The sequence below is a fragment of the Musca autumnalis genome, unplaced genomic scaffold, assembly GCF_047663935.1.
Source record: "Musca autumnalis isolate F117 unplaced genomic scaffold, ASM4766393v1 scaffold_4, whole genome shotgun sequence".
Classification (NCBI taxonomy): Eukaryota; Metazoa; Arthropoda; class Insecta; order Diptera; family Muscidae; genus Musca; species Musca autumnalis.
Genome location: NW_027411977.1, coordinates 137,166,356 through 137,190,137, shown reverse-complemented (window position 1 = coordinate 137,190,137; position 23,782 = coordinate 137,166,356). Strand labels below are relative to the sequence as shown.

General features: G+C 35.9%; 1 protein-coding gene across 1 annotated transcript; it reads right to left on the bottom strand.

Annotated features, from left to right (window-relative positions):
• Positions 1 to 1,156: 1,156 nt before the first annotated feature.
• Positions 1,157 to 16,074, bottom strand: yellow-g2 (L-dopachrome tautomerase yellow-g2). Its single transcript, XM_073985249.1, has 3 exons — positions 16,049 to 16,074; positions 14,359 to 15,182; positions 1,157 to 1,506 (listed from the first exon to the last, which is right to left on the bottom strand). The coding sequence occupies exons 1-3, from the start codon at positions 16,072 to 16,074 to the stop codon at positions 1,211 to 1,213; spliced, it is 1,146 nt and encodes a 381-aa protein (XP_073841350.1). The 3' UTR covers positions 1,157 to 1,210.
• Between the last annotated feature and the right edge of the window lie 7,708 nt (positions 16,075 to 23,782).

Below are 23,782 nucleotides of genomic sequence, written 5' to 3'. Positions count from 1 at the left end.
GATTTCTCATAGACTTAGCAACCGATTTCGTCCAAACTTTGGATATCTAAATATTGTCGAAACTTAGTTTATGTTCAAATTTGGGCCCTATCTGTCCAATCCTTGTGGTACCACCCACACAAATGTTCAACAGTTTTGTGTGGTTGGAGGATCCTTTGGAGATTTTTACCGAAGGTTTTCCTAGTGGCCCTGTTTACAGCGATATTATGTTTTTCATAGGCTAGTGTGATATTTTTGAGCATTAATCCTATCCATACTTTTGTCGGTTCACACGCCCAAAATTTTGACAACCCCCCTAAATACATAAGTTTTTTTTTTCTTTTTTGAAAAAAAAGTATTTCAATCCACACAGGCTGAGGGTATATCTCTGTCGGCAAAGCCTACCGAAACATTTTTACTTGTGTACTTGTTAAATTTCGTTTCCCCTTGTTGACTCCATCGAAGCCTTGGCCTTCCAGTTCGAGGTTTAGATCTTTCGAAGATTTTTTATCTCAAACACACCAAGCACTGTCTTATCTGCTTGCGCAAGTACCCAGGTTTTGGAACCATGCATTTGTAAAGTGTCATTTTTAATTGACGAGATGTGAACTTGTTTTTTAACAGCTTACTTAAATGATTATTTGCAATCAGAGTTTTTTGAATGTAAAGAAAACAATATTTTTTTCATTTAATCAAACTTTTATTAAAATTCATATCTTAACTATATTATACAATTTCTATGAAAATTAAAGTAACAAATAATACCGAATACCCAATGACCACATCTATAAACCATTAAAAGTATTAGAACTACATAATTATACAATTTTCCATTAGTTATGACACCGTTTGTGGCGAATAATTGCTTCCACTTTATGTGTATTGTGTATAAAAGTGTTTATGTGAGTGTATGAGTGTACTATTGTGTATTTGGATGTGTAATGTGTTGTGTAATTGTGACAAATAATCTCTTATCAAAGGGATTCAATGGTGTAGTGTTGTGTATTGTATTTCAATGTTTGTGATGTGTAGTGTAGTGTTGTGTTATAAGTTGTAGTGTTGTGTACATATTTGAATTTCATTAACTATACATATAAATAATAATAATTTCTTAATAATAACCTTAATTTACTTTAACGCAAACATAAAAACTTACAATTCTGCATTCCATTCCCCCTAACAATCTATTCAACTTTGCCCATGCTTGCTGCCTTCATCCGCATTATTCCAACTACCAACACCCTTGCATCATGGACAACTGTTGAATGGCACCACAACCCACACGATTTTGCATAAAATCTGGAAAATTACTCTGCAGAACACGCATTGTGTTGCGTTTGTAGTCGGGCACTGCATGTGTGGCCAATTGACAGGTTGGGCTGCGATAGACGGGCTTAAAGTTTGTTTCTGTAAATGTTGAGTTTGTGTCCCAACGGAAAACCTCCGAATCGCCCTCGTTGCGGAAGAATATGGCTGAGCCGTTATCGGTGCCAATTATAACCATACGCGATGGTTTCTTGCCCAAGTCTGAAAATGAAAAAAACAAAAAAATGGTTGAAAAGGGGAGGAGAATTTGAAATAGAGGTTTACTTTAAAAATGGGTGGTTTATTTTGAGTCGCATACATACATTCATACATATGTAAGTCGGAATGGCAATGTAAGTATAAAAAATATAGAACGCAAAGAACACAACACAAGTGCAACAACTATAATTCAGTAAATGATGACCAATTTTGATAGCTTCAACAACTTTGCAAGACTAAGAACAGACGTACGGACACACACACTTACACACTTCATTCATTCACTCGCTCACAATGAACCATCAATATGTTGACCTACTTCAACGGTAAATTTTCAATTATTTCGTAAATTGTTGTTATGAAAAGTTCATCAATTCGCAGTGAATGTATTCGCCCACCGTCCATTGTTGTTATTGAAGGTGTAATATGCAAACAAACACATGTACGAACATACATACATGCGATATGTATCTGGTTCTTTTATTTGCCAATTGTGAAACAATTTAAGTTTTCTTCCATAAATTTTAAAAATTGCAAAAAACAACAACTCGTAGGTGCATGTTTTGTTAAAGAATTATGTAGACAGATAGAAGTTTAGTTTTTTCGCAAAAGTTAAGGAACCATCGTAATTTTAACTATAATAACTTATGTAGCTCTGAGAAAAATACCATGTGATACAATACAGAGAGCAGTTGGTCTGTTGAAAAAGACTATGTGATTTAAATCTAAGATTACTGGCAGCCAGGAACTGTTCTGATTGTCCTTAACGTGAGGAGGTTTATGTCTCACTTTCCATGGTGACTTGGGGGGACGGATAGGGGTCCTGGCCGACTTTAACATGGCAAAGTCCAGGGTTTATCATGGTCCCCCTTTCGTCCCAAATGAACACTGATCCCGTAGTGTCACCTGGGGAAACGGCTATAACACCCGTTGAATGCAGTGAGCTAACATATTCTCATCTATGAACATTGTTGTTTCAGAATCTGCAAAAACTTTCATGCGTAAGCACCTTTATAAGGAGGCGATACAGTCAGTTCATTGTCCCAATTTCAACTTCTATATCTCAAAAATATTAAAACCTAGGAAAAAGTCATAAAGGTCAATCATGTAGAGAATTTTCACAGCTACAACATTTGCTCTAATTCCACTTCAATAGGACTTGCGGTCTCCAAGCAAAATCGAGAAAACCTAAAAAACCCTAAAAATGTGAACTTTGATCGCGCTACGGCGATTGTTTCTGCTTTTTGATTTTTCTCATCGTTATTGTAGTTTCAGAATCCGCAAAAACTTCCCAGGTATGATCAATTTCCATTTAAAGTAGGTTCAAGCGCACCGTGCCTTAAGCTGAAAACACATACAACGTTTGGGTAAAGTTTTGTGTCGTTTTGGCCGTTTTTACACTGTTGGGCATGATGCCGAAAATTTCAAATTCATTTGAAATATATGCCGACAAACAGATAAACGCTGGACTTTGGTATCGGCGTCGCCCTGTTGTTGTTGTTTTTTTCTCAACGCCCAACACAAAACTTTACTCAAACGTTGTATGTGTTTTCAGCTTTATTATTCTGGGCGATTTAATGGAAAACAAGTAAAAAAGTATCAGTCAGCTGTGCATATGGACCAAAAAAAAAAAAAATAAAAACAACAAAACCAAACCAATCATAACAATTATGCCGTATATAAAATATATTGATTGCGTATCACGAGTTTGCTTTAAAGTCTGTAGGTACAGTAATATGGAACTATACCAAATCATTGACATATACCAAACATTTTTAGTAACCAAACTTCTTCATAAAGGACTCGAAATATTAAATTACGTTCAACTAAGTTTGGAAGAAATTTTTGAAAAAGTTTTAGAGTTGTCTTGCACAGTAGTCATTTTAGTATGTGCCGGCAGGGTTTTGCAGCTTATGGTCCATCACCGACGTAGCCAGTGGGAGCCCGGTGGCCCTCCCCGAAATGGTCATTTTTATACCCTACACCACTATGTGGGGAGGGTATTATAAGTTGGTTTTGGCCAAAAAGTTTGTAACGCATCGATATAATTGTCGTAGACCCATACTTATATATACCACAATGAATGTCTCGACGAGCTGAGTCGATCTGGCTATGTGTGTCCGTCCGTCAGTCCGTCCGTCTGTCCGTCTGTCCATCTAAACCTTGTAATCACGCTACAGGTCTCAATTTTGATCGGATCGTCACGAAATTTTGGATGTTGATGGGGGTCCCGGAGGGGAAGAAGCCTATTGATTTTGGTGATGGTCGGATAATATTTAGGGGTCGGAATGGGCAAAAAAACTTATGTGGATAAAAAGACAACGTTTTTTTCCAAAGCGAATATCTCAGCTTCTATACGGGGTATACCAAAAGCAAAACCTGACAATAAGAGTAGAAAATATCACCTTTCTAATGATGTAAAGTAGGTTCTCGTAGGTGATCAAACAACGAAGATATCACAATAGTCGCAAATAAAACCCAACTTTTCATTTATGCGATTTTAATTATGACGATTATCACAGCTTTGGTTGGGGACTTTCCAAAAGCAAAGCCTGGCTATGAAAGTAGAAGATCCCGTAAGTCTGCGTAGGTGACCAAATAACGGAGATTTCGCAATAGTCGGTAATACATCCCATTTTTCCACTTTTTTGGAAATCACGCTACAGGTCGCAATTTTGATCGGATCGTCACGAAATTTTGAGGGTTAATGGGGGTCACACAGATGAAGAAGCCTATTGATTTTGGTGATGGTCGGATAATATTTAGGGGTGGTAATGGACAAAAAACTTATTTGGAGAAAAAGACAACGGTTTTTTCCTAAGCGAATATCTCAGCTTCAATATGGGGTATACCAAAAGCAGAACCTGGCCATGAAAGTAGAAAATATCGCCTTTCTAATGATGTAAAGTAGGTTCTCGTAGGTGATCAAACAACGAATATATCGCAATAGCCGCTTATAGAACCCAACATTTTATTTTTGCGAATTTAATAATAATGACGAATATCACAGCTTCGGATGGGGATCTTCCAAAAACAAAGTCCGACTATGAAAGTAGAAAATCCCATCTTTACAATAACGGAGATATCACAATAGTCGGCAATACATCCCATTTTTTAATTTTTTTTTTTTTTTTGTAATCACGCTACAGGTCGCAATTTTGATCGGATCGTCACAAAAGTTTGATTTTGGTGATGGTCGGATAATATTCAGGGGTCGGAATGGGAAAAATCTTATTTGGAGAAAAAGTCAACGTTTTATTTCAAAGCGAATATCTCCGCTTCTAAAAGGGGTATATCAAAAGCAAAACCTGCTAATGAAAGTAGAAAATATCACCTTTGCAACGTAGGTTGTCGTCGGTGGTCAAACAACGAAGATATCGCAATAGCCGCTAATAGAACACAACTTTTCATTTTTGCGATTTTAATAATAATGACGAATATCACAGCTTTGGTTCGGGATCCTCACGAAGTTTTGGGGGTTGATGGGGGTCTAACAGAGAAAGAAGCATATTGATGGTTGGCATACATCCCACTTTTCCATTTTTTGTACTGTCGATGCACTTAAATGCGTTTCAAAAAAATTGACCTGTGTTAATGAAGACATTCAGAGCAAAGGCGCTAAGCTATCCCAATTTTAATATTTTGAATTTTATTAGTCAAAAGCTTATGAACGGGGGTAGTGGTGTAGGGTATTACATAGTCGGCCCCGACCCGACTATAGCCTTGGCTCACTTGTTTATACATTTTTTTGTATATTTAACTTACAAAACATCAACTTTAGTCCGTTTTGTGGGGGAGGTAGGTGTGGACCGATGTGGCCCATCTTCAAACTTAAACTAAGTTTGGTCAAAATAGTACGATACCCCAAATTTGGTTCAAATCGGTTGATCCGTTCGAGAGTTATCGTGAGCACCAGCCAGCCGGACAGACGGACGGATATGGCTAAGTCGAATCCAAATTGTCTGAAACTAATTACGTCCAAACATACTTGGGGTCTAAAACCGTTATTTCGATAAGGGGCATTTTTGGTCGTATCAAAAAAGTGTATAGCCTTTAGCTGAAAACAAATCCAACGTTTGGGTAAAGTTTTGTGTCGTTTTGGCCGTTTTTACACTGTTGGGCATGATGACGGAAAATACTAAAGCTGGAAACACATACAACGTTTGGGTAAAGTTTTGTGTCGTTTTGGCCGTTTTTACACTGTTGGGCATGATGCCGAAAAATTCAAATTCATTTGAAATATATGCCGACAAACAGATAAACGCTGGATTTTGGTATCGTCGTCGCCCTGTTGTTGTTGTTTTTTTTTCGACGCCCAACGCAAAACTTTAATCAAACGTTGTATCTGTTTTCAGCTTAATTCATTTGAAATATATACATATATGCCGGCAAACAGATCAACGCTGGACTTTGGTGTCGGCGTCGCTCTGTTGTTGTATATTTCTCAACGTCCAACACAAAACTTTACTCAAACGTTGGATGTGTTTTCAGCTTTAAGGTGGAGGATATAAAAATTGACACAACTGTTGCCAAATTCAGCCATCACATACATTCATAAATATATTACACAGAAAAAACAAAAGTATGAATTCTTTTACTAATTCCGTTCATAATTTTTGTTGTCCATAATTTGAACGTACCTCTTTTAAAGTGAATAAACAAGTTTTTTTCTCATGCACACAATACTATTTTTGCAAAAGTATGAATGCTTTTCTAAAATACAAAAATAAATTGCATAGTTTCTCCTACGTTAACCACTATTTTCTGGCAAAACCGGTTTTTGTGCTTTGCCTACAAAGATATGGTGGATTTGCTTCTATTATTATTGTCTTTCCTCCCCTCCATCGTATCAACACGCACATTGACTCCGTGTCAACAAAGCACAACAGCAGCCTAAACAACCACCACTACTCACCACTACCACACTAACTAACCCCCATAGATTTCGTTTGTTGTCGGAAGACACTCACCATATCAATAGCATTAATTCGCAAATACAATTTTTGAATTACTTTTATATAAATCAGTGTTAATCACCACTGGGCTCGCGAGCCGTGTCTGTGTGAACAACACAATCTCAATTGTGGTGAGTTTGAACGTTACTCTCACCACCGATCATCTTCTTTGTTTTAGCAATGAATCAACGCACACGATGTTTATCTAGAGAGGGATAGATAGTCTCGTGTGTGTGCCCAACACAAACGCAGCGGTTGAATTTGTTGTTGCTGGTGAACACTGATATAAATGCAACATCTAAAAATCCAAGATAGTGCTGATGGACTCAATATGTATGTACGTATGGTTCACATTGTTCTGAATTACAAGATACGTAATTAATTAGGAAAATCAATTAGAAGAGATCCATTTAAAGAACAGGAATTACAAAATTAAATAAAAAACAACTAATTTGAAAATAAAATAAAAACATAGTTTCAAGATAAAAAAACAAAATTTTGTATAGAAAAAATAAATTTATGAAAAATATAAAAAGAGTTTTGGAATATAAGCAACTTTTTTTGCTTTAGGGAAGATTATTTTGAAATGAATGAATTTGTTCATATATTGCAAAATAGAATACATTTATTACATGTTTATGATTCATTCAAAAAAGAAACCGGTATTTATTGCTTTATGAACTAGGTTCATAAAATACAAAAATCTGAACATTGTAAAATTTTTTTGAACACTATTCATATATTGAATGAATTTATTTTTTCTGTGTACAGACATATCGGCCAATGTCAACAACACCTGTAAATGCAAGAATTAATCAGATTTCACCGACGCATAGTGATACAGAATTCGACTTTCCTGGTCAGACCCAATACAAATTTGTATATGGGATAGAGGGTACACAGAAAAAATATTTCAAGAATTTTTACATATTTTCGTCCGTTATGTAGTTTTTATACCCTATACCACAAAGTGGAAAAGGGTATTATAAGTTTGTTTTGGTAAAAATTCATGTAACACCGCGAAATATTCGTCGGAGACCCCCAATGTGGTATACCAATCTTCATATCTCGACGAGATAAAGCGATTTTGAGATGTGTGTCTGTCCGTCCGTCCGTCCGTCTGTCCATTATAAATTGTAAACACGCTCCAGGCCGCAATTATGGACCGATTGTCACGAAATTTAGCATGGAGGTCAAGTTCAGATCAGAATAGATCCCTATTCTTATTGGTGATGATCGAGAAATATTAAGCGGGTGAAATGGACCAAAAACAAAATTTTTATCCGATTTTGTAGCGGCTCTGTATGTCGCAATTATAGTCCGATCGCCTCGAAATTTTAAATAATGTAAGATTATATGACAAAGAAGAAGCTTGCAGTTTGAGATGGTGATCGGATGATGTTTAGAGGGTTAAATGGACCACAACTTTTGTGTGAAAATTGTGAAAATTTTTAATAAACCGGTAATATCTTTATTCCTGGACCACACATTCCGCCCAAATAATATTTGGAAGGACAACTCTTGTCCTTTCAATTAATGCCAATTATGTTGATTTATGTGGTCAGATAACAGAGTTACAGCCTAATATATCGAGTGTTTTGCTTGTAATGTAATCAAAAGCATACTAGAGGTCGCAATTACAGATAAATTTCAGGTCGAAAATTGTGATGAACGAATACTTAATACAAACTTTCAGCCAATTCGATGGGATATTTAGGGCACAAAGTCTTGCATATGGTTTACCAAATATGTCAAAATATGCAAAAAATTAGGTACAGACTAAATGTCCGTTCTAAAATTACTTATTGCACGCTGAAGGTCGGGCGTTAGATTCCAGGCCAGCAAACATCAAATTTCCAACGATGGCAAAATACCCCTCAGTAAAGTTGGCGACATTTTCTGAGTATTTCAACCATGTACAACTTCTCTACAGGTGGTGTTTTAAGACATGCCTTTCGGATTCGGCGATAAACAGTAGGCCCCATACTATTGCTGTTATATGAATCGTGGTGCACACCCTGTCCCTTCTGTGATATTTGTGGAACAATTATTATATTGTTATTTGAACTTAATGTGATAAGGTGCAGACTCCAAAAATTTATTTCTTACAATGAGCTTATTTGTCCAAAAGAAACTTTGATTTGCTGAAAGCTAACTCGCAGGGTAGTGGTCTAGGGTATCGTATGGTCGGCCCTGTCCGACTATAGCCTTTGCTTACTTGTTTTATACTGTACAGGTACCTCATATAAGACACATGTGCAGTTTCTTATATCCATCCGAAAGCCATTATTTTTTCAAAAATATGTAAGATTTTCATGAGATTCAAAATCACTTTCATATTTTCCCTACATTTGCTCTAATATTTCCTCTCTTGTTTGGTAAATGCTCTCAACTTTGTTCTCGTTGTTTTTTTTTTTAATGGTCTCATCGTCTCACAATCATATTGACACTGTAACAAGAAACCACAACACAACGCCCACCATCGTCTCACCTTCACATTGAGACTTTACCAACAAACCACAACACATACAACAACGACCACTGTCGCAACAATTGTTGTTAGTTAACTGACAAACCAAAAACTACAGTGCGTTTGGTGTCGAAAAATAAAGTGATTGGCTGTACCATATAGTTCGCATCTACAATTTTCTAATTTCTTTAATATAAAGGCAACATCTAATATCTCAACCTAGTGCTGATAGACTCAACATGTATGTACATTAGGGTTTTAACTTTTTCAACTTTTTTGCAAATATCAAAAAACCCACCACATAGCCGTGTAGAGCATAAAAAACTATTATGAAATAAGGTGTAATGTTTTCTCTATTGCGAAAAAAGTTTCCGCCCCAAATGCATTGAAGTTCAGTAATGCATTTTTTAATTTTATTGGTTATGACATATACGTTTTTTATTAAAATTTTGTTTTTTAAAATCTAATTTAAAATCAATATCAAAACATTCTGAACCAATTTGTTATCAAATCGCGGCATTTCAGAGCATATTAGGAACTTTTGACAATATTGCCATTTTGTTTTTTTTATAAACTCGCGAATTTTATGTTTATACCAATTGCACCTATCGGACAAGAGAATATGGTTCCATTTGCAACAAATTCGCGAAAGTTGCAGACAGTTTTTAATGACAATGCCTGTGAGAATTGTATTTATTTTCTATAAATATTTATTCAAACAAAGCAAATTTAAAATTAGTAATCGCAGTCGATGTGGAAACTTTTTTCACCGAATCAATCTTAGAAATGCGTTTTCGTTATCAGGACAAAATTCCCCTGATAATGGCATTTTTTGGATATATCCCTAATGTACATATGGTTCATATTGTTCTGCTATCCTCACAAGACGATAACAACTACAGTGAAAATCATAAGAAGAAACGGATAATTACAATAATACAAAATAAAATCATTAATAAATAAAAAGCAGCATCATTTGTCTCTGGCTTGGTTGGTGGTGTGTGGTGGTGGTTGTTATTTATGGTTGCGCCGATGTAAATACAGTGATTCACTACTTCAAATCTGTAGTTTTCGACTTCAAATCTGTAATCCGAGTCTACTCTAAACTTGGTCTAAACTTGCTCTCATCGCCGCACTTTGGTTGCAAATGCGAATTCTTTGGCAGCACACATTACCAGATTCCCGAAGAACTGCATGTTTTTAAAATCATTGATATATATCTCAAACAGAATCGGACCCGAAACGCTGCCTTGTGGAACGCCATATTTTATTGGAAGATAATGGCTTTCGCTATTTGAAACTTTAACGTATTGGCATCTATTGCCTAAAAAATCTTTGAAAAACATTAATGTATTCTGCGAAAATCCAATCGACTGTAATGTTTTGATGAGTATAATATGATCTATGAGATCATACGAAATCGAAGTCGAAAGTCAAATTTTCGATTTTTACCTTTCGATAAATTTCAGCGCTTTTTGATACATATTGTTGTCGACAGTGGGTGTTATTTTAATATTTGTCCTATTAAATTCATGGGTAGGAAAATCGAAAATGGACCATGAAAAGTCATTAATAAACGTTTATATACAACAAGATTTAACAAATCCACTGGGTTTCAAATGTCAATTAAACCTCATTAATAAGGTTAATCACCAATTATCGAGTACTTCTTTATGCCGGATTTGATGATGGTATACAAATTGACAATATCTAAAACCGAACGGTACCGTTATATGGGGGTATACACAAAGTTTTTCTATGTCCACAACTTTTGATGCATAAGTTTTTTTGACAACTAGGAACCATAAAAGCCAAATGACATTCAATCTTGGCCAAAAATGCAGAAACGTGGACCTAGGCCTGCACAGTTTTGATGAAAAGATTGTTAACCACTTTGAACTTTTAAATGCCAAATGACATCGAAATACCAACATCCACAATTTTTTAGAAATTAACTACCAAATACCAGGGGGCCCATTCTGTAACTTTTTAACAACATTACAAAGAAACTAATAATTAATGCATTTCAGGAATAGTGTTCATAAAGTCTTGCCAAGTTTCAAATTTCTTCATTTCATGAACGCCTTTCATAAAGCAAAAAGTACTGTTTTTCTCTGAGAGATTGAAAAAAAACAAGTTTGTTGTTTTTGTTGTTGTTTTTGTTGTTATTCACTAACAACCACCACTAACAAAACCAGAGATAAATTTTGCTGCCTTTTAGTAATTAATGCTTTTATTTCGCATTATTGTAACTTAATGTTTCTTCTAATGGATTTTCACTGTAGTTTTTATCGTCTTGTGAACATAGCAGAACAATACGAACCATATGTACATACATGTTGAGTCTATCTGCACTAGGTTGGGATATTAGATGTTGCCTTTATATTAAAGAAATTAAAAATTATAGTTGCGAACTATACTTTGTTTTTTTGACACCAAACGTACTGTAGTTGTTTGGTTTGTCAGTTAACTAACAACAAAATTGTTGCGACCTACAGTCCCAGCAAACCAAATGTCTGATGTCCGACACGTCTGAACAATTTCGGAAGCAAAGTCGTTATGATTTCGTTCCGATTTTTAAACGATTTTTCGGATAGGAAATAGTTCAGATTTTGTACCGATTTCGTTCCGATTTCGGAACGAATGTCGGAAAGAAATTTCCTATCCGAATTTCCCAAGGATTTTCTTCAGATTTCGTTACGAAATCGGACCGAAATCGATCCGATGTCGCTAAGACATTTCGTTCCGAAATTATGTCAACCACTTCATACAACTTTCGTTAAGATATCGTTACGATTTCGGATCAGATATCGGACGTATCGTCCGAATTTTGATCCGATTTCGTTACGATGTCGGTACGATTGGTTTGCTGGGGTGGTAGTTTAGGTATGTTGTTGTGGTGTGGTTTGTTGATATAGTCTCAATGTGATCGTGAGACGATGGTAGGGGTTGTGATTTGTTGATACATTGTCAATACGACCATTCAAAAGAAAACGAGAACAAAGTTGAGAACATTTACCAAACAAGAGAGGTTGTGTTGTGGTTTGTTGATACATTGTCAATCCAATTGTGAGGCGACGAGACCATTCAAAAGGAAACGAAAACAAAGTTATGAGCATTTACCAAAAAAGAGAGGAAATATGAGAGCAAATAGTGGAATATAGGGAAAAATAGGAAAGAGATTTTGCATCTCATGAAAATCTTACATATTTTTGAAAAAATAGTCGCTTTCGGATGGAAATAAGAAACTGCACATGTATCTTATGTCAGGTACCTGTACAGTATGAAAAAGCTACATCACGAACGAAAATATGTAAAAATTCTTGAAATAATTTTTTCTGTGTACTCATTGTTTATTTTACAACAATTTCATTCTGTAACTTTTAACCATTTCAAAGTTGTTAACATTTCTTTTGTTTTTGTAACAACTACAAAACAAACAAATGAAATTGTTGTAAAATAAACAATGAGTAAAGTTGTTAAAAAGTTACAGAAAATACCTACTGGGTGCCTACAGTAGGCCTATACTGTCATTTTATCGATTGAAAAGTTTTTAAAAATTTGTTTGTTTTTGTAACAACTACAAAACATGCAAATGAAATTGTTTATTTTACAACAATTTCATTTGTTTGTTTTATTGTTGTTACAAAAACAAAAGAAATTTAAACAATATCAATAGTTGTTAAAAGTTACAGAATATGCCTACTGGTATCGTGTAGTACCATTATAAGGTACCGGAATTTTTAGTAGATCAGGTTTAACACTAATTAACATTTTTCCGCTAGTTTTGGTACATGAGTTAACAAAAAAACAAGTTTCAAATCTGCTCGCGTTCACAGAAAAAAAAATTTAGCCATTTGATAATAAAATTCAAAGATTCAATCAAAAATTTATCGATTTTCCGACGATAAAAATTGTCATATTGACGAAATTCGATAAAATTATTTGATCACAAACTAAAAATACAACTGATAAAATATTTCACATACTGACAAAAATATTTATCAAAATATTCCACATTGTGCTTGATAAAAGCAAAATATTTTCTTGATGAAAATTTACAATTATTTTGTTGTTTTTTGTTAAAAACAAACCCAAAAGCCTAATTGGTCGAGAATGGTTCGATATTGATTTTAAATTAGATTAGCGTATATGTGATTTTAACAAATACAATTAAATAATGCATTACTGAACTGCATTTGGTGCGGAAACTTTTTTCGCGATAGAGAAAAAATAACACCGTATTTCATAGTAGTTTTTCGTGCTCTACGCGGCTATGCGGTGGCATTTTTGATATTTGCAAAAATTGCAAAAAGTTATAACCCTAATGTTTATTGGTAGCTATTCTAACAACCACTGAATGCTGATACAAAATTTGGAATATTTTGCTACATATTTTTGTCAATATGTAAAATATTTTATCAGTTCAATATAAAAAAATCGATAAATATTTTAGATAATATGTGAAATATTTTATCAGTTGTATTTTTACTTTGTGATCAAATAATTTTATCGAATTTCGTCAATATGCAAAATTTTCACTCCTTAGGTCATGATAGCTCAAATTATTCAATTGAATAAAACTTTCACAAATAAATGACCTGTACCCTAATAAGACGCTCTGGGGCAATACAACTTCATCCTCAAAGTAAATTGTTTTTATATTTTTTCCAGTTCAGATAAATACATACCAAACCGTTCAAAATTCAAGAAGAGAAGCAACTGCAGTACTGTGCTTAAGGTATCAACACCCAGCAAACCAAATGTCGGATGTCCGACACGTCTGAGCAATTTCGGAAACAACGTCGTTCAGATTTCGTTCCGATTTCTAAACGATTTTTCGGAGCGGAAATAGTTTAGATTTTGTACCGATTTCGTTTCGATTTCGGAACTAATGTCGGAAAGAAATTTCCTTTCCGAATTTCCCAATGATTTTCTTCAGATTTCGTTAAGAAATCGGATTGAAATCGATACGATGTCGCTCCGACATTTCGTTCCGAAATTATGTCAACCACTTCATACAACTTTCGTTAAGATATCTTTACGATTTCGGATCAGTCATCGGACGTATCGTCCGAATTTTGTTCCGATTTCGTTAAGATGTCGGTACGATTGGTTTGCTGGGCACACACCTTTCTACATATACAACAACATATACGCTTCTCCAAAATAACAACACTCTTAAAAATCCGAAACCAAACCGTTCAAATGCAAGGAAACAACAAGGAAAACCCTCAATAAACAACATCCAAGAAAATATGCACCTTCTAGTCAAATTGGTCGTGTTGCGTTAAAGAGAACCATTTATGTAACTTGTTATATTATATCGACGTATATCTGACCTTCTTCTTTCAAAGTTTGTGTTAACTTGTAGTGACACCACACAAATACCAAATACATATCTTCAGAGAGGCACAATCTTCAACTTACCTATTATACGGCCATCTGCCACACCACTTCTCAAGTATTCGGATTTTAACGAAAACAATCTATTCGTACTTAAATATGTGAAATATAACTCCGTTGTACCACAATCTTGACGTATCAATGCAATATATAAAACATCACGTGATCTACATCCCGTAGTAACAGCTTTCGGTAGCACTATGCGGAAACCACGATCTGCCTGAATGTTGAAAACAATAATAGCACGATTGGCAGCATCGCTGACATAAACAAAACAACCACCATCCGGTGCATAATCCACAGCCAAATATTGCAGACGAGAATTGGAAGATGTTAAACCCTCCAGTTCAATAGTTTTTAACACCTTTCCGGATTTGGCTGATAATGCCAAAACTTTGGGAGGACACTTGCGTACCGGAGTCTCCAAAGTATTAACGATACCCGTATCCAAGACCCAAATAACTTCATTTTGATCCACAACCAAATCAACAACCGATTGTAGAGCTTTGCAATTTCCCTCTTCCTGCATATCCCAACAGGGAAATGGTGTAAAGGTTGCGGAACAAGTTCCGGGATTAATATTAGTCTTGACCAAGGTTGATGGTACACCCTTACGGTAACGCGGCAATGCCAAATAAATGGTGTCACGTATTATTTGCGCCCGTGTTGCAATGACATTTTTCGAAATATATTTGCCCGAACTTTTGAAAAGAGATTTTGTTGAAGCACAGGGATATTCGAATTGGCCACCAGTCCATTGCACTACACTTGCTGAGTCATCGCAAGCTTTATCCGGTGTCCATAATCCATATTTAGTGCCCTGAGCCAAAGTCTGCGTAAACTGCCGGCTGAATATTGAAATTGTCGATAATGTAACCACAAGAAAATGAATTCCGACCAGTGGCCGGTTGAAGGTTTTCATTTTGCTTGAGATTCTTCTCAGACTTCCACAAAAAAAAAAAACGCAATGGAAAATGATTACTGCGTCAGTTAAAATTCAAACTATTTTCGACTTGACAATCTTCACATCATTATATACTTTTTATGCGGAACTGCTAATCTCGAATGCAACATTTCAACATCAAAAGCTATGAAAACGTGCTTCATATCTGAAATTCAATTGACGGCATTTTTTGCGTAGATCTCGTAAATAAATGAAAATTGTTGTAAGTGTTTGATGGTCAAGGTTTCTATAAGATTTTTTTGCTGACAAAAGTGACACATTCATGACACGATTATGTAAAACAAAATTTTTGTTTACATTTTTTTGTTTAATGCCTAGTATTATGGATTATATGTATATCATTGAAATGATCTTTTGCGACCCTATTATGTATATACGACAACATATACATACATTCTTGATTAGAACAAAAATTTGAGTCTAGCATCCATAGGGGGCCGAGGCACTAGATGCGCCACTCATAGCCTATCTAGTGCAAATATCAACCTCTGGCTTCACGCGCCGGTCCCTGTTTTTACCGATGAGGAAATGACGTCCGAATAAAAGGCGGGATAACCTTTTAACACCTGTCATCTAACAGGAAATGGTCAGATGCTAAAACCGGAGTAAGGAGGCAAGTTTGGAGGCCATCTTCTCAACAAACACCGTTAATTTAAAGGTAGCAGTCCTACCACCAGACTAGGCACCACTAGCCCAATCCCCTACTGACGCCGAAACATAAACGAAGAAGAAAAGAAACGTAAGACTTACCGATTCTTTGATGAAGAATCGTGCATGCCCACGGATAAGATTCGCCACATCGAACGTAAACTCTTTATTCCAAACAGGAAAACTTGCACAAGTAACGGCAGAATGCAATAGACTAAACATTCCCATAGTCGGAATTAGTGAAATGCGCTGGAATGGCAGCGGCGACTTTACAAGTTTACAAGGTGACCGGTTTCTATATACCTGACGCAAAGAAGGAGAGCCTCATACACGCGGCGTTGGTATTTTCATACATAGGAAATTGCGAGACTCCGTACCATCTTGGTCAGCTATCTCAGAATGGATAAATACGATTCAGCTAAAGAGCAACATCGGCAAAATTACTATAATTCAATGCTGTGCCCCGACGGAAGTCTCAGATCTCCAAATGAAAACAAATTTTTACGATGATCTAAATCGAACTTTAAGCAAAGTCGATAAAAAAGATATACTTATTTTGATGGGAGACCTAAACGCACGTAATGGAAATAACAATTTCGGATTCACGAACATAATGGGAAGGCACAGCCCTGGCGAAAAAAATGCTTTCTTGAAATATGCTCAAAATACGACTTCGCAATAGGCGGCTTCACTTTCCCCACAAAACTTGTCACAAAATAACATGGCGATTAGGAAATACACGTATCCCAACAGAGAGTCAAATAGATCATTTTTGCATTGCCAAAAAGACGGCAAGTAGTGCCGACATCGCCTCAGATCACTTTCTCCTAATAGCCGAACTTAAAATCATGCCGTAGACAGTCACACCAATCCACAACAACAGAACCGAAACGCCGCCCTTTTAATACCAATAAACTTCAATCTGAAGTAAAATTCCCCCTGAAAGATTACAAAGAATGTTTATCCTAAGAGTTTTGGAATCTCGTAGAGGAGCGACGTGAAATCAATACGACACTTCCGTCAGAAAAAGATGTCCTGCAAAAAAAGCTCCAAACAAAACTATCACAACTTATCAAACATGTTTTATAAATTGTATGAAACTGTATGCCGAAACTGAGGCGGCAGCAAGTCGTGGAGACTTAAAAATTGTTTTTAACATTACGAGAAAACTTTCGGGGAAAAGGCAAAACGCAAATATACCGATTAAAGACAAAAACTGAATTATTCTCACAAACTCAGACGCCCAACTCTAAAGATGGAAGGAGCACTTCGAGGATATCGTAAATCGCACTACCGAACCAGCCACTGAGTTAAATACCGACAGAGTTCAACTCCTACCCAACAATCATTGTATGGAATATATAAACTCGGTCACCCCCTCAATAAGCGAAATAAAAGCGTCAATAAACCAATTAAAAAATGGTAAAGCAGTAGGCATTGACAAGTTGCCTGCAGAATTCTACAAATGCGATCCAGTATATTTCGCTGAAATACTCAGCCCTCTAATAACTAAAATCTGGGAAACAGAATTTATCCCGTCAGAGTAGACAGAAAGCCTCATAATAAAAAATATTTATGAAAGGAGACCTAAAACTTTGCAGCAACTGGAGAGACATAGCCTTAACACCATCAATATGAAAAATCTTCAACAAAAACATTCTCACCCGCATACTCGATCCACGATCCATGTTCAGGCCAAACCGTTCCTGTGTGGATCAATAAATAGTCTACGATTACTAAACGAGCAGGGCAACAATTTTAACACGCCATTATACATATCTAACCTTCGTCGATTTTGAAAAAGCTTTCGACGCTTTAAATAGAAATAAAATCTTTGAGGCACTTAAGAGCAGAAGCGTCCCTACCAAAATAATAAACCTGATAAAAGCTCAATATACCAACACTACGATGAGAGTTCCATGGGGTTGTAAAATATTACAAACGAGAATTATCAGTATAGGTCCGCGGGTTCATATGTCCCCCCTAGAAGCGTATCTCTTGATTTTCGCTATTTTGTAGGTTTTACCGAAATATCGAAAATTTGGTATTTAGTCTTCTTTGAGTCTAAAAACATACCGCCAGAAATTTGTAGGTATAGACCGACGTTTTGATATAGCCCCAATGGAACGGTACCTTCGGTATTTTGAAGGTCATCAAAAAGTGGACCGATATAGCCCATTTGCAATACCAAACATCCTAGGAGTATTAGAAATTTCTATACCAAATTACAAAGCTCTATCTTAAAAATTGCGAGCTGTATCTAGATTTCAGCAGACGGACGGACAGACGGACATGGTTATATCGACTTAGAATTTTACCCTGATCAAGAATATATATACTTTATAGGGTCTCCGATGAATATTTCGATGTGTTGCAAACGGAATGACAAATTTAATTATACCCTCCATATTATGGTGGAGGGTATAATTAGGAAGAATGAAGACTGTTATATAACAAGTAAAAAAGTATCAGTCGGCTTTGCCGACAGAGATATACCCTCAGCCTATGTGAATTGGAACTTTCATCTACGGACAGATCGAATGTATTTAGGGTCTTTCAGAATTTTGTGGCACTTTTTGGAAATTTGCCGACAAAAATGTGGATTAGGATTAAAGTTCAAAAGTTTTGCGGATATAAATTTCCAAAGGATCTTCGAACAGACTCTAAAAAGCACTTGGACACAAATGATGAACTTTTGTGGGGGAGGTATCCTAAGAATAGGGCCGATATGAGCCATTTTAGAAGTTAAACTAAGTTTAGACAAAATATGACGAAGGCCAAATTTTGGACCAAATAGGTCTATCAGTTCGAGAGTTATTGTGATCTCCAACTACTACATATGGTGCCATAGGGGTTTTTTACAACTTTCGGGCTGTTTTCCCAAGAAGTGTGGACTTGCCACTGAAAAAACTTTTACCGTTGTAATTGAGACAGCGATTGCAAATTGATTCAACAGAAATCAAAGTTAGTCAATAGCAGGTCTTAAAGTGAACTTATCCGAAATTTTGTGTGGGAGGAACCCGAAGAAATGGACAAATATAGTCCATATTCAAACCTGATTTATATCTGGTAGATATATTAGGATGCGTAAAGTATGGACCAAATCGGTCCGTCCATTCAAGAGTTATCGTGCGCACAATTTTTCCGAACATTTTTGAACTTTTGTGGGGGAGGTACCTGAAGGAGTGAACCGATATGGCTTATCTTCGAACTTACTAAATTTGACAAAATATTATGAAGGCCAAATTTTGGATCGAATCGGCAGATCCTTTCGAGAATTATCTTGAGCTCCAACCACTACACACGGTGTAATAGGGGTTTTTTGAAGCTTTCAGGATATTTTCTCAGGAAGTAGGGTTTTACCCCTGATGAAACTTGTACGGCCGTATGGGAGGCCGTGAATACAAGATGCTACAACAAAAATCAAAACGATTTGAGAGCAGGTCCTAAACTGAACTTTTCCTAAATTTTGTGTGGGAGGTACCCGAAGGCGTGGACCGATTGAGTCCATATTGGAATCTCATCTATGCCTGGTAAAAATTTCACGATGTGCAAACTTTGGACCAAATCGGTTACTCCCTTCATGAGTTATCGTGCGCACAAATTTTCCGAACATTTTCGAACTTTTGTGGGGGAGGTACCGGAAGGAGTGGACCAATATATCCCATCTTCGAACTTAAACTAAGCTTGGACAAAATATTCCGAAAGCCAAATTTTGGACCAAATCGGTTCATCCGTTCGAGAGTTATCGTGCGCACCAGCCAGACAGAAAGACAGACAGGCAGACAGACGGAAGGACATTGCTAAATCGACTCAAAATCGATTCGGTTCAAATTTTGGGTATCGAAATATTTTGTCCAGATTTGATTTAAGTTCGAAGATGGGCCATATCGGTCCACTCCCACAAAAGTTCAAAAATGTTCGGAAAAATTGTCCGCACGATAACTCTTGAAGGGAGTAACCGAATTAGTCCATACTTTGCACATCGTGACATTTCTGCCAGACATAGGTGAGGTTCCAATATGGACCCTATTGTTTCACTCTTTCGGGTACCTCCCACACAAAATTTTGCTTAAGTGCAGTTTAAGGCCTGCTCTCGAATCGCTTTGATTTTTGTTGCAGCCACTTGTATTCACTACCTTCATTACGACGATATAATTTTTTTCAGGAGCAAGTCCATATATCCTCAGAAATCAGCACGAAAACTGCAAACAACCCATATAATACCATGTGTCGTAGTTGGAGTGCACGATAACTCTCGAACGGATCAACATATTTGGTTAAAATTTTGGGTCTTTCAATATTTTGTCCAAACTTAGTTTAAATTCGAAGATATACCATATCGGTCCACTCCTTCCGGTACCTCCCTCACAAAGGTTCAAAATTGTTCGCCAAGATTGTGGGCATGATAACTCTAGGAGGGAATAACCGAATTGAGCCAAACTTTGCTATTGGTAATGTTACTTTCAGGCATAGATCGAGTTCTAATATGAACTATATCGGTCCACTCATTTGAGTACCTCCCACACAAAATTTGGAAAAAGTATAGTTTAACAACTCCTCTCTGATCTTATTAATTTGTGACGCAGCAGGTTGCACTTGCGGCCCCTGTTACGACGTTGTAATTTTTTTTCGTGGGAAAGTCTATACTTCCTGAGATAAAGACCCAAAAAGGTCCAGAAAATCCTACCGGCACCACCTAAACTGGCTAATGTGTAAAATAACCCTTTAAGAAAGAAAGCGATTTAGCTCAAACTTTGTAAATTGAAAAGTAAAATTGTAATATATTTAAATTCAGAAAATTAAGTACAACATATTTAATTATATAGTCTGTAAGGAAAATATCCATAGACTAATAAAGAAAAAAAACAATATTTCCTACAGATTTGTATTAGGTCCGAATATGTACTACATCGGATCACTCCTATGGGTACACCCTACCCAAAGTTTGGAAAAAATGCACTCGTCTTGGATCATTCTGATTTTTGTTGCAACATGTAGTTTTTTGCGGCCCTTTCCATCCTGGAAAATTTTTCCAACAGCTAAAAAACCTACAGAAGTATTGTGTTAACTTTTTTCCTTCGGGTACGTGGCTGAGGGTATATCTCTGTCGGCTCAGCTGACTGATACTTTCTTACTTGTTAAAATATTAAAACAACAACAATGGGATTAAGCCAGACAATTTTGAAAAAACAAAATTACAAACGCTATCCCAATAAAAACGCCACAATGTTTATAACCAGACAATGTTTATAACCACATGGTTCAATATTCCAAATCGATTGTGTATACATCAAATAAATCCTCACAAAAAAGGTTAACCCCGCAAAAAGCTACAATATAAACAGACTATTAGTCAACTAATTGGTTGCGATCGATGCGATGACATAAGTTTTCCGATTACAGTGCTTAATTTTTTACTACATTTCAATTTGGTTGTTCAGTGGCGACTACGGTCCCATCGTCCGTAAGAACAGCTTCGCCAGAAATTTCAACACGATACAAGGCAACTGGGTAGCGTATCCTACCACAAAGGGGGAATTGATATCAAGTTTTTAAGCATTTGTTGGCCAAAAGTATCCCAAGAACCACTTCTTCAGCAACTTGGTTTTAAAGTATTTAAACCATGTCATATGGAAGATTTAGGCAATATATTACCAGTAGTACCGTATGTTCAATTTGGCACTTTCCATTAAATTTATATGCGCAAGAAATGTAAACTAGATTACAAGCCCCATAAATCTAGGCCATATACAAATTACTTGTTTAAGCTTATTATTTTAAATGAGTCTCATTTATATTTTTAAAGCCTCTATAATTTATTTAACGAAAAAATGTGAACTGTTTGTCACATAAATGTGCATGTGTGCACAAATTAAATGGACAAGCCAACAAAACATTTCCTCAGTAATTTGTAAAATATGCATATTATTTTAATCAGAATTCCTTTGAATATTTGGGAACATAAATCCATGGCCTGATTAAAAAATATATCAATTATTTGCAATTGAAAACGCAATTCATTACATTAGGGTGGAGTTCGTTTTGTATGGGTTATCGGTTGTGTTTTTTTACCTCACAATGAGTTTAGTTCACTTCTCATTTTACAGTATTGTTACGGAATTATGTTTAACTTAATCTTGCGTAGATGTTGTTTTATAATTTTATATGTTTTATTTATTTCAATTAACTTTACAGTACTAAGCACACAACTTCATTTTACTTTACTTATGTTATATTCTGGCGGTACTAATTCTGCTCTTCTCCCGTATGTATACACGCTTGCTGAAGCATAGGCTGTTCTAGAGTCCTTAATCTAGGATGTTCTATGATACCACACCCATTCTTAGATGCACATTAGGGTTATGAAATAATGAGGATTTTTGCTGGGAGTGTAAATGCCCACCAGACAAACAGGTATTTTTTGACATGCAAGTCAGATAAATATCAACTACGGATCACTGTAAAAAATATTAAATCAATGCAACTAAATGATGTGAACCCTGGCAACTTGACGACAGGGCAATCGACGATGTATCAAGTTTCACATACCTTGGAAGCCAAATAACAGCCGCTGGTGGCACCCAGGGTAACATTGAAGCCAGACTTGCTAAAGCTAAAGGTGCCTCTTCTAAACTGCGGAAAATATCGCGTTCCTGGCAGGCATATTTTACTCATATGGTGGCCTGGCGATTGGATATCAAATTCCGAACTACATAGAAGGTGCAATCAGCAATAAATAATAATAATAATCTTAAACATTGCGAGCTGTACCTTGATTTCAACAAGCGGACGGATGGACAGACAGACATGGTTACATAGATGTACAATTTTATGCTGATGAAGAATATATGGGAAATTCTGAGTGAAATCTGACATGTTTGCAAAAAAATGGTCTTTGATTTCCTTAATTTTTTGCTGTGTTGATTCTGCTCCTTAGCAATCATTTCAGTATATTTTTTTAATGACGGTTCTAGAAAATATCGCGCCTTGAAAAAGTAGAATTGTCTATAATCTATAAGCAAAAAATACTCATAATTTGTTTAATATTGTTCCAAATAGAAAAAATCCTTTTAGTTTTTTTTTCATTATCACCTATCTAATAAAACGTAAAAAACATTACACGTGGGCTTGTGCTTGAGCAATTTTCGCGATGTGATATTTAAAATCAACTTTTATCAATAATTGTAGTCTTCGATTTTATTGTTTTTTTCACACTGGTATAAAGGAAAAAATAATTGTATACACAAATTTTAAAAATTATGAAAAAATAGTAATTATTCAAATCCCATTACCAAATAGGATTTAATTTTTTAATAACCCGTAGTTTTATACAGAACAAGAAAAATTTACCTATCACTCGGCTTGGCCGACAGAGATATGCCCCCAGCCTATGTGAATTGAAAGACTTCTTTCTTTATGAACTTGCCGACAAAAATTTCAAATGGTCACCATATAATTTAGGCCATTGGACCATTATATCAGAAAACATGGACTTGCCCACAAAAAACATATTATCGCTGTAAACAGGAACACTAGGAGTAACTTCGGTAAAAAATTCCAAAGGCTCCTCGAACAGACCCTTAACCGTACTTAAATAAAAATATTGAACATTTGTGTGGGTGGTACCTCAAGCTGTGGACCGATTGAGCCCCTTTTGAATATAAACTAAATTTGGAAACAATATTTTGAGATCCAAATTTCCGTTTATGAAATATCTCGGGTACAACTTTAAGGAATATTTTGAACTTTTGTGGAGGAGGAACCGGAAGAAGTGGACCTATAAGCACCACCTTCGAATTTTATTTAATATTCGAAGAAATATTACGACACACT